General features: G+C 48.1%; 1 protein-coding gene and 1 pseudogene across 3 annotated transcripts in view; one reads left to right on the forward strand and one right to left on the reverse strand.

The window, feature by feature from the left end:
* LOC308247880 (MOB-like protein phocein) overlaps positions 1–12220 on the forward strand; it is a 45536-nt gene that overhangs the window by 1853 nt on the left and 31463 nt on the right. The window contains exons 3-4 of one of the 2 annotated variants that reach the window (XM_080667653.1): positions 279–368; positions 458–709. The exons of the other annotated variant lie outside the window; for it this stretch is intronic. Of the exons in view, the coding sequence (XP_080523779.1) occupies positions 279–368; positions 458–508 (141 nt within the window). The 3' untranslated portion in view covers positions 509–709. Of the gene's footprint in view, positions 1–278; positions 369–457; positions 710–12220 lie in introns of those variants that run through there. 2 annotated transcript variants of the gene reach the window in all.
* Positions 4854–5430, reverse strand: LOC308248809 (phosphomevalonate kinase-like; annotated as a pseudogene). Its single transcript has one exon. The product of its transcript is annotated as a phosphomevalonate kinase-like (transcript).

A 12220-nucleotide genomic window follows, 5' to 3' on the forward strand; every position in this document is an offset into this window, starting at 1 on the left:
AAATGAGCTCAAGTTAGCTTTTTCCCTGTATAACTTCTTGAACTTTTACACTGAAATCAGGTTTTAGTTTAAGCTACCGTGTGGGCATTGTTTCAAAATGTAACTAACTCTCCAGTGATACTTGGAGTGGAGAACTACAGTTGTAGATACCATATTACTTCACTACCGAGTCCTTTTTCAACAGTTGGTTTGAGTGAGCACATTTGATTAACCACAGTTAGGTGTGAATGTTCGGTGAGCTACATGTCTTTGCTAATGCATATCCTTATTTCCTTAAGGGTGGAGAGATTCAGCCTGTTAGCGTGAAGGTTGGAGATAAAGTTCTCCTCCCAGAATATGGAGGCACCAAAGTAGTGATAGACGACAAGGTGTGTAAACTATTTCTTAAAAACTTAGTAATATAAAAAAGTTCCATGTTTGCTATTTTTTTCTTAACTAATGGTTTCTCTATTTGCAGGACTATTTCTTATTTAGAGATGGTGACATTCTTGGAAAGTATGTAGACTGAAGTAAATCACTGTTGAAATGGCATCATGTGAAGCTGCCCATTCCATTGAAGTTCTGAAATCTTTCATCATGTAAATAATTTCCGTGTCTCTTTTATAATAAACTAATGATATCCAAACTGATGACATCCAGTGTCTCTTAAAATTTAGTTCCACTGTACTGATATAAACATTTCCAAATAAAAATATATAAATAAATGGTTTTAGGGTTCTCCAGTTTATGCTTTTTTTTCTTAAGTAACCTGCAGAGAATTATGGGAAACAAGGCTTTCAATTTTCACATTGCATTGAGCCTTACTGCATAAATATTTGCTGGATAAAAAGCCATGGATTTACAGTTACATTTTCTTTGAGAGGCAGTAGGCATTGATTTGAGATGCAAAAGAACAGAATCTATTGACATAAAAAACATCCAAACCTATAAGAGTTTATACTCCCAGAATGGTAGTTTGCAGGGTTTTTTTTAATGTGTTGGAGAGTAAGGAATATTACATGCAGGTGGGAGAAGGCAAGATGGTGATTGGATTACAGAATAGTGAAGACTGGCCCTGAGGTTGAGGGTGGTTGGCTTTAGAAGGGAGTTTGAAAAGAAGCATTTCAAAGGTGTGTTTATCTATTTAGATGCACAGAAACAAGACAGCGCTTGCTTAAGCCTTTTTCCTACTATATGCCTGTGGTGTGACTACCCACCATGACCTGCCCAGTTAGGAATTTATGGTCAGACCACCCTGTGAGATTTGCCATAGAACCACTGTTCTGTCCACAAAGCTGCTGTGCCCCCGTTCAGACAGAAGCCCCGATGGTGTTCCAAAAGAAGGTGAATAATTGGACAGAAGGAAGGGATTTCTGCCGTGCAGGTAAGCTGTGCTGCTAATTAATTCTAAAGAATGTTAGTGGGGTATGATGTCTGCTTTTTGGTAGCTTTGCCAACAGTTTGGAATAAAAACTGCTTTGGGACCAGTACAAAGATTAATTTGCCCACTTGGAACATTCTAAAGGGTTGAAGAGTAAGACTTCCAAGGCAGTTCCGCTGGGATGGCAGCTTCAACTTCTAAAAGGACCTCCGCTTACATTTTCACACTGTTACAGTCTGAGGGGAGCTGGGGAGGACACTGCTGCACACAGTCATTTGGGGTCCCAGACTACCCAGGAGCCCAGTTGTCCTGGGGCGGTAGGAGCCGCTGCATAGAGAAGCATATAGGAGGCGTTCATGGGCCAGGTCGACAACTTCATCCCTCACTAGTGTTGGTTAGGACAGTGGTCGGCAAACTGCGGCTCGCGAGCCACATGTGGCTCTTTGGCCCCTTGAGTGTGGCTCTTCCACAGAATACCACGGCCTGGGCGAGTCGTTTGAAGAAGTGGCGTTAGAAGTTTAGGTTTAAAAAAATTGGCTCTCCAAAGAAATTTCAATCGTTGTACTGTTGCTATTTGGCTCTGTTGACGAATGAGTTTGCCGACCACTGGGTTAGGAGATTCCAGACTGAGTGGTGTAAAATTTCACTCCTGGGAGAGGCTGAACCATGAAAATGTCTGAGAAACATTTTAAAAAAGTAAAGTCAACAGGTTCTGGCCAGATAGCACACTTGGTTAGAGCCTGGTCCTTCTATGCCAAGGTTGCTGGTTCAATCCTGGTCAGGGCACATACCAGAAGTAACCAATGAATATACAAATAAGTGGAATAACAAATCAATGTTTCCCTCTGTAAAACAAAAAATTTTTAAGTCAACTAGCAACCTAACTTTATAACAAGCTTATATTGAACTATAATTCATTTGTGGAATCTAGTGTCATATTTTTAAGTTTTATGTTTAGAAAAATTTAATGAACATTTCCAGTTTTTTTGTTTTTTTTTACCTGAATGTTCATAGTTGCTTTATTTGTCTTATCCAAACACTGGAAACAACCCAAATGGTCATCAGCAGGTGAATGAATAAACAATTGTGCAATATTCATACCACACACCACAATAAAAAAAGAAACTATTGATACCTGAACTAATGTGGATAGGTCTCAAAATAATCATGCTGAGTGAAAGAAATAAGACCCCCAATAATAACATACTCTATACGGTTCGCTTACATAAATTATTGAAAATGAAAACGAATCTACAGAGACGGCAGATCACCGGTTGCCTGTGGAGATGCCCCTCTGGAACCCACTGCAGATGCTTTCAAACAGTCCCAGTGATAGACAGGACCCACAGTCACTGGGCCACGTCTGGGGAATCAGGGAGGTAAACTCTCGGGTCAGAAACCTGGGATGAATATAAAGTGCTCAGAGGAGGGGCAGGCTCACACAGCCTCTGCCAGCACCTGTGAGAGGAGCCCCGGAGAGCCAGCGCTCCGCACTGCAAAGGGCCCAGCAGCATGTCAGCCAGTCCTGGCTCCCACGGGCAGGGGAGCAGAGGGTCCAGGCCCTGGAGCTGGGGCCGGCCTCCTGGTTGGGAGGAAACGTGTACTGCGTGAAATGACCACCTACTAGATTCCAGCGTGCCTTCTAGAGTCCTGTCTCACCAGGCATTCGACTGCATCCATTTCCTGAGCACCTACTGTGGGCCAACACGCTACAAGAGAGACGTGGCCCCGGCCATCAGGGAGTTGTTTACCTTCCTGTGAGAATCCCGGAAGGAGACACAGGCAGGGCAGGTGAACAGAACCTGGTGACCCATTAGCCCTAGGGGTCAGGGGACACAGGAGTCCGTGACGACTGTCACACTCTCAGGGCTGGTTGCCTGGAAAAGCCAGGGAACCAGGACCAGGAAGAGGTGATCTACGGGAGACGTGGGCAGGAGTGTGACGTTCAGTTCGGGTCACGTTGAGACGGATGTCATTTCTTTAGGTGGCCCCTTCTCGGGGAGAACCAACAGAATTTGTGGGAGGAAAACAAAACCAGAGCCAGAGAGTGGGGTGCTGGCTAGGCCCGAGGCTGGCAAGGAGCCACGGGACTTTGTGCTGTACCCCTTTGTGGCAGAGGGGACCTGGTCGGGAGTCGGGCAGCCGCCGTGGGCTATCTGAGCACTGGCACTGACTACCCTCTGACCCGAGAAGCTGGTTCCCTTTCTGAGTTACCGGCATCTGCCGCCTGCAGATGAAAACGCTCTCCTTGCCCGCGTCACAGGCTGGCTTTGAAGAATCGAAACGACGCTTACAAACTGTACGAGGCTGTCTAAATACAGGGGGCCGTCCACGGCCTCCGCGGAACAGCTGGGGCTCGCAGTGATGCTCCTGCCCAGAGCCGCCCAGGGCTTCCAGGAGCCACGGCTCTCTGTGCCCCTCGGTGATGCCCTGTCCCTCAGGGTCCCTGCTGCAGGCGCCTCTTTGGGGCCATCCCAGAAGATGAGACCCTAAGACCCCAACACTGTCTGTGACACAAACAGCCCTCTTGCCTGCCTGGCCCAGGCCAAGGTCAGCCTCTGAGGACAAGTTCCAGCCCAGGTGCAAGGCAGAGCAGGAGCCCGCCGCCGCCGGGACAAGCCGAGCCCTGGCGCCCACACAGGCCGGCTGGCACCGGGGAAGGGAGAGATGTCCAGTCGCAGCATGTGCTCCAAGGAGGTTTGTTCGTGTCCACAGTCTTGCCCAGAACAAGGGGCCGAAAGCATCCTGATGGGGAAGCAAGGCAACCACAGGCTGCCGGCCAGGCGCCCACGGAGACGGTGATGTTCCTGCTTCAGCACCGCCCTTGGCCCTTTAAGTCTCCTCCTAAGAGGCAGGGCAGCCCAATCCATAACAAAATGAGGTCCTGGCCCCACTGGTGTGGCTCAGTGGATAGAGCGTCAGCCTGCGGACTGAAAGATCCCTGGTTCGATTCCGGTCATGGGCACATGCCTGGGTTGTGGGCTCCATCCCCAGTAGAGGGCGTGCAGGAGGCAGCCGATCAATGATTCTCATCATTGATGTTTCTTTCTCTCTCCCTCTCCCTTCCTCTCTGTAATCAATAAAAATATATTTTAAAAAAATAATAAAGAAAGAAATGAGGTCCTGGCCCCACTGGTGTGGCTCAGTGGTTGAGCACCAACCTATGAACCAGGTCACGGTTCAATTACTGGTCAGGACACATGCCTAGGGTTGCCGGCTCGATCCCTGGTGTGGGGCATGCAGGCGGCAGCCGATCAATGATTCTCTCTCCACACTGGTGTTTCTGTCTCTCTCTCCCTCTCCCTTCCTCTCTGAAATAAATAAAAATGTATTAAAGAAGAGTTAGAGTTCCTGGAGGCTCCTTGTCTTGTCTGACACCTGCTGGGCCCATACCCTCCGTGTGCTCCCGGCTTGGCCAGCATTAGCAACCACGCCTGGCAGAGTCAGCCCCACCCTCCCCGCCGCAGCTTCTGTGCTCCTACCTAGAACATAACTAAAGTCTGGAGCGGACAAATTCTACCGGTTCCCCAACTGCTCCTCCAGGCGCTGCTCATCTCCGTGGTTCTCGATGACCCAATCGAAGTCCCCAAAGTTGTCCAGGCCACATTCGGACTCCCCATCGTCCACTCCTGGTGTGGACACCCAGCCCCGCTGCTGTCGGCTCTGCTCCGAGGCCACCACGCGGACTGTCAGATCACAGCCTCATCGGCCTCCCGGAACCACTGGCTATCAGACACCCTCCGTGTGTCACTCACCAGCCAGAGCGGCTGGGAGACGCCCTCCACGACCTTCCTGCAGAAGCAGCCTGGGTCAGCCTGGCGCTGCGCCTCTCCCCAGAGGATCATGTCCCGCCCATAGGCCTCCTTGTAGGCGCTGGCATCCAGGAGTCTCTGGAAGTTCAGGCCGTGCTCCTGAGCACACTGCTCCTTGAGTGGACCGGAGAGCCGGGGGACAGCACAGAGGTCCGCTCCGAGTCTGCTCTGCAGCGCCTGGGTCACGAAGTCCTTCCCGGATTTCCTCTTCCCGCTGAGCAGCAGCACCAGCCGGGGGGCTCCTCCCAGCGGGGCCATGGGGCCCCCACACTTTGGCGATGCCTCGAACATTTCCAGTTTTGTTTTTTTTTAATATATTTTATTGATTTTTTACAGAGAGGGAGAGGGAGAGAGAGTTAGAAACATTGATGGGAGAGAAACATCGATCAGCTGCCTCCTGCACACCTCCTACTGGGGATGTGCCCGCAACCAAGGTACGTGCCCTTGACCGGAATCGAACCTGGGACCCTTCAGTCCGCAGGCCGACGCTCTATCCACTGAGCCAAACGGGTCAGGGCCATTTCCAGTTTTTAAACGTTAATACAGGAGGGGGCGGGGAGGATGGGAGCGGGCTAGAAGAGGTTAATGGAGGGGGGGAGGACCTATGTAATTCTTTTTTTTTTTTTAAATATATTTTATTGAGTTTTTACAGAGAGGAAGGGAGAGGGATAGAGAGTTAGAAACATCGATGAGAGAGAAACATCCATCAGTTGCCTCCTACGCACCCCCCACTGGGGATGTGCCTGCAACCAAGGTACATGCCCTTGACCGGAATCGAACCTGGGACCCTTGAGTCCACAGGCTGACGCTCTATCCACTGAGCCAAACCGGTTTCGGCTAATACTTTCAACAATAAAGATTAAAAGGGAAAAAAAGGTTAATACTACCACATAATTTACTGGGCCAAAAAAATCCAAGGCAAGGTGTATAATAGCAACCAGTGCCTTCTATGCCGGCATGGGCACTGTGTGATAAAAACTACAGTAACAGTTCAGGAGCATTTTCTAGGTTCTGGCTACTGTGGCAGGTACTGCACATGTATCAATTGGTTTAATCTCTCAGCAACCCTATGAGCTAGGCTACCATCACTCTCATCTTGTCCATGAGGAAGGTGAGGCACGGAGGGCTTAAGTGATAGCCAAGATCACCTAGTAGGAAGTGGCAAAGCCAGGATTTGGATTTAGGCGGTCAACCTCCAGCTGCTACTGTGTAAAACTTCATCTTCTATGGACTCTGCTCCTTTTGTCAGCTAAATCTAAGCACTTCAATCCTGGTGGTAACCACTGTGGCATGGGAAGGGTGTGTGTGTGTGTGTAAATGTCTGGCAATTAGTAGGTATCCACTACATAGTTTGTTGAATTTAACAAATAGGAAACGGAGTCACAGAACGGATAAATAGCTTGATTTAGCTATAGCAGCTAGGGAGGATTAAGATGTGAACCCAGACAATCCTACTCGAGTTGATTACCACCCCCTAAAATCAGCTACGAGCTATTTCTGTGTTGGTGATCAAAAATTTTTTTAATATATTTTATCGATTTTTTTACAGAGAGGAAGGGAGAGGGAGAGGAATAGAGAGTTAGAAACATCGATGAAAGAGAAACTGATATCAATCAGCTGCCTCCTGCACAACCCCTACTGGGGATGTGCCCGCAACCAAGGTACATGCCCTTGACCAGAATCGAACCTGGGACCTTTCAGTCCGCAGGTCGACGCTCTCTCTACTGGGCCAAACCGGTTAGGGCTTGGTGATCAAATTTATTTAAGTTTCTTATAAACTAGTCTGATCACGTCTTAAAAGTTGTGTCCCAAAAAATAAAAAATAAATAAAAAGTTGTGTCCCATATTTTCCTTGTAAAATTGAAATCTAAAGGAACTTGTAAATGGCCTGGAATATGGTCTCAACTTTTTTTTTTAAAATATATATTTTATTGATTTTTTTACAGAGAGGAAGGGAGAGAGATAGAAAGTTAGAAACATGGATGAGAGAGAAACATTGATCAGCTGCTTCCTGCACACACCCTACCGGGGATGTGCCTGCAATCAAGGAACGTGCCCTTGACCATAATCAAACCTGGGACCCTTCAGTCCACAGGCTGACGCTCTATCCAGTGAGCCAAACCGGCTAGGGCATGGTCTCAACTTTTGATAATGCTCCTATCAGTAAAGAAGTAATTGTAGGTATTTGCGTTTATGTGCAAGGCGTTTTGTGGCGTTTGTTATACTGAGGGTTAACTTTGTTTTATTTAGGTACAAGAATTATGATTAAAAGCTCTATTTTTACAGCACCCAAGTGGGTCATCAGTTTCCTACCGTTCGAAGCTAGCTAAAGGGCTTTGCAGATCCTAACCTTGTAAGCTCCGGTTTCCCTCCGTTATCAGTGAGAAGATTGAGTGGGAAGAGATGAAGAAACTTGTTCAAGGCCATGGGGCTGTTAACTTGCAGAGTTAGGAATCTAGGCCAAAGGCCCTGGCTTTCCCATTATTCCCCCAATGTTGTTTTCTGAAGACCCAAGTAAATAAAAGAGTTGACAATTTCCAAACCTTGCTTCATCCAAACCTGCCTGGTGCACTTAAAATTTCAGAGCTCTATTCATAACCTAAATCAGAAGGATGAGAGAATTTAAATATATATATATATATATATATATATATATATATATATATACATATATATATATATATATATATATATATATATATATATTTGCACTACAGAAGTAGTCCTGTGATGCTTGTTTAGCAGAATTGGTAAAGAAAGAATTTTATGCTGAGATTATATTGGGAATAGGCAAAAAAAACTGTGACACGAAAAAGGCCAAAAATAAGGGCATTGGGGGCATGGGGCCAGGTTTCAGAACGATATGTACTGTTTGTTCAACAGAAAAATAGTGATGATGGTAAAAGGCAAACAAACTAGGGATAATTCTAACTGGAATTTTCATAATATAATTTTTGAGCGCTTGCCAGGCCCTTGGGCTTGCACTTAACATGTCATCTTGCTCAATTGTAGTCACAGCAACCCTGTGAGGCAGACACCCTTTGCCTCATGGGTGAAAGATGTGCAGAGAATAGAGGAACTTGTCCAAGGTGACAGAAATTTTAAGTTAAGGTGCGAATTGAACTCAGGTTTGTCTGACTTCAAAGTCTGCCTTCCACTATTCTACACAAAAAAAAAAATTGGGAAACTGAAAATAAAATTACCCAGGGAACTATTCTATTGTACAAGTATTATCATTATTAAGGTTATGGTTTTTTTCTTCTATTGTTTCAGAAAGCATATGTTACAAAAATAACTTATTTTAAAAACTGGGAAATAGGATTTTTTTTTCATTTTTTTATGTCATTGTGGCAAGAACACTTAATATGAGATCTACCCTCAATAGATTTTTTTTAAAAATCCTCACCAGAGGATATTTTTCCATTGCTTTTCAGAGAGAGCAGAAGGGAGAGAGGGAGGAACAGAGAGAGAGAAGCATAGATGTGAGAGTGATGCGTCGACTGGTTGCCTCCCGGACATGCCCCTGACCAGGGGATAGGGAGCAGACCAGAAACCCAGGCACCTGTCCTGGACCAGGAATTGAATTCGAGACTCTTCAGTGCAAGGGCTGGCACTCTAACCATTGTGCAAAACTGGCCAGGGCTACCCTCAATAGATTTTTAACTGTAATATTGTTGATTATAGGCACATTGTTGTACAACAGATATCTAGAACCTTTTCATCTTGCTTAACTGAAACATTATGTCAGTTAATTAACTTTCTGTTTCCTCTCCCCCTTCCCTGGCAACCGCCATTCTACTATTTGCTTCTAAGAGTTTGACTACTTTATTTTCTTTTTTAAATACATTTTTTATTGATTTCAGAGAGGAAGGGAGAGGGAGAGAGAGATAGAAATATCAATGATGAGAGAGAATCATTGGCCCTAGCTGGTTTGGCTCAATGGATAGAGCGTCTGCCTGTGGACTGAAAGGTCCCAGGTTTGATTCCAGTTAAGGGCACATGCCTGGGTTGCAGGCTTGATCCCCAGTAGGGGGCGTGCAGGAGGCAGCCAGTCAATGATTATCTCTCACCATTGATGTTTCTATCTCTCTCTCCCTCACCCTTCCTCTCTGAAATCAATAAAAAAAAATAAAAAAAAAAACAGTAAAAAAAAAAAAAGAGACAGAATCATGGGTTGGCTGCTTCCTGCACACCCCACCTGGGGACTGAGCCCACAACCCAGGCATGTGCCCTGACCAGGAATGGAACGGTGACCTCCTGGTACATAGGTTGACACTCAACCACTGAGCCACACCAGTCAGGCAAGAGTTTGACTATTTTAGATACTGACCTCATGTAAGTGGAATCATGCAGTATTTGACTTATGATTGGCTTTTTTCACTTAGCACAGTGTGCTCAAGGTTCATCCATGTTTTCACATGGCAGGGTTTCACATATATCCCCCTAAAATGTATACACACTTTAACAGCTGATAGCTCGATTTGAAAATGAAATGTATTTTAATAGATACTGCCATTATAATTATTCAGTGTGTATACATTATTTGGGACACCATATATATATATTGGTTTTACTGTCGACTTATCTATATATATAAAAAGCCAGCGACCATAACGCAGTAACAACAATAACGACCGGTCGCTATGATGCCCTGGGCTCGATATGACGCCCGGGCTCGATATGACGTCCACTGTGGCCAGCGAACCGGCCCCATCAGATACATATGTCTCCTTTTTTCCCCATTGACCCAAGAGCTCTCTATGTGGTTAGCTGAGGCTGATCCCTGGCCAGCATTGCAGCTTTACTTATTCCTCTGCTCAAACCTGCTCTTTTCCCATTCTTCCCAGTTTCTATTCTCAAAAGTATCCTTTAATAAGTACTGCCCACTACTGGACTCTCCCACCTGGATCAAGGGCACTGCCGGTTGGCCAAATGCCCCACTCCCTTCCCCCCAGCCAGCCCCACCCCCCATTGGCCTGCCCCTGATCACCCCCCCACCCCAATAGGGGGTGGGGCCAGCCAGCCAACCTCCTGCAGCCCCTCCCCCTGGCCAGCCCCACCCCTGATCACCCCCCCCACCCCAATAGGGAGTGGGCCAGCCGGCCAACCTCCTGCAGCCCCTCCCCCTGCCTGGCCCCACCCCAGATAGGCCCCCCCCCACCCCGATCATGGGTAGGGCCAGCCAGCCAACTACCTATGGTCCCTCCCCAGACCACTGGCCCCCAATCGGCACCCCCCCACCACATTCGGGGGCAGGGCCAGCTGGCCCACCACCCACAGCCCCTCCCCATGGCCATCCCCGCCCCAAATCACCCCCCCAACCCCAATTGGGGGCGGGGCCCGCCAGCCAATCACCTGCAGCCAATTCCCCCAGCCGGCTCTGCCCTGATCGGCCCCTATTGGGGCAGGCCGGCCGGCCAACCTCCTGCCATCTCCTCCTTCCGACAGGCCCAGCCCCAATCCACCCTGATTGGGGCCAGGCTGGCCAGACCCACCCATGCATGAATTCATGCACTGGGACTCTAGTCTATATAATAAAAGCCTAAGCGACCAATATGGCGGAACAACCAAAACGATCGGTTGCTATGATGTGCACTGACCACCAGGGGGCAGATGCTGTGCATTGACCACCAGGGGTCAGACACTCAATGCAGGAGCTGCCCCCTGGTGGTCAGTGCACTTCCACAGGGGGAGCGCCGCTCCACCAGAAGCCAGCCTCATGGCTGGCGAGCGCAGCGGTGGTGGCGGGAGCCTCTCCTGGCTCTGTGACAGCACTAAGGAAGGAGCAGCGAGCGGGAAGGAGCGAGGGGTCCCAGACTGCGAGAGGGATGTCTGACTGCCAGCGTAGGGATCGGGCCTAAGCTGGCAGTCGGACATCCCTCAAGGGGTCCTGGACTGCAAGAGGACGCAGGCTGGGCAAAGGACCCACCCCCAGTGCATGAAATTCGTGCACTGGGCCTCTAGTTTTAAATATATTAGTATTACTATGTGATAGGCAGTTAGACATAAGCAGAACAAGGAGCATGGGCCAATAAGGTCACCAGGTGGAAAGCCCCGGTGCCAAGGGGCAACATGGGAAAACAAGACCTTGTCTCCAGGAAAACCTTTCTTTCCCAGCATATTGGTTTAGATCCCCTGACCTTTCATGTCACTGGTCATTCAGTTCAGACCCTCCCCTGACCTTTCCTCCCTGCCATGTTGCTAGTCATGTGGGTTAGACCCTTGGAGGGGGAACCAACAAGGAGGCCAGAAAATAGCCCCTAAGCATTAAGCCCCCAAGACAACGAGATTTGGACCCACATCAAATACATCTAGACCAGGGGTGGGCAAACTTTTTGACTCGAGGGCCACAATGGGTTCTTAAACTGGACCGGAGGGCCAGAACAAAAGCATGGATGGAGTGTTTGTGTGAACTAATATAAATTCAAAGTAAAGGAGCGGAGGGGAGAGCAAGAGAACTGGATAGAACAGCCGGATCCGGCCCGCGGGCGGTAGTTTGCCCACAGCTGATCTAGACTCAGTTGGAGTTTCAGCTCCAGGCCCAGAAAAGCAGCAAAACCAAATAAGCCACGCCATGGCTGCCGTCAGGACCGGCTGCATTGACTAATGACCCCCTGTCCTGGTGTTGATCAATCCGTGATCAACAGTGATCCTGAAAGAGCACACCTGGAAAGCTGGTACCTATTCTCTTGGGATCCTCCCCTGAGGCCTCCTAATACCCTCAAGGAGAACCCAATGTGGCCATCTTTAAGGAACACTCGAGGGCCTTTCTCCAGCCGCTTCATCCAGGTGCCATTTGCTCGCCTCTCTCTTTTTCCTAAGCTCCAAGGGCCCTCCTTTTGCCTGTGTAACTTGTTTCTGAAGCCCATTTCTTCCACCTCTGTGACTTTCTACAGAGAAACTGGTAGAGTTTTGAGTCTTGCCTCTGAATTCTTTCTTAGCCGGAACTCAGGTAGGGAGGTTGCTGAACCAAGGTCTGGTCTGACTCCCCCATCGAACGCTCACTGGGTGCTGTTAGCGCCGCCATAATAACTACATGCAACCGTCT

Source organism: Plecotus auritus, assembly GCF_963455305.1.
Source record: "Plecotus auritus genome assembly, chromosome: 5".
Taxonomy (NCBI): domain Eukaryota; kingdom Metazoa; phylum Chordata; class Mammalia; order Chiroptera; family Vespertilionidae; genus Plecotus; species Plecotus auritus.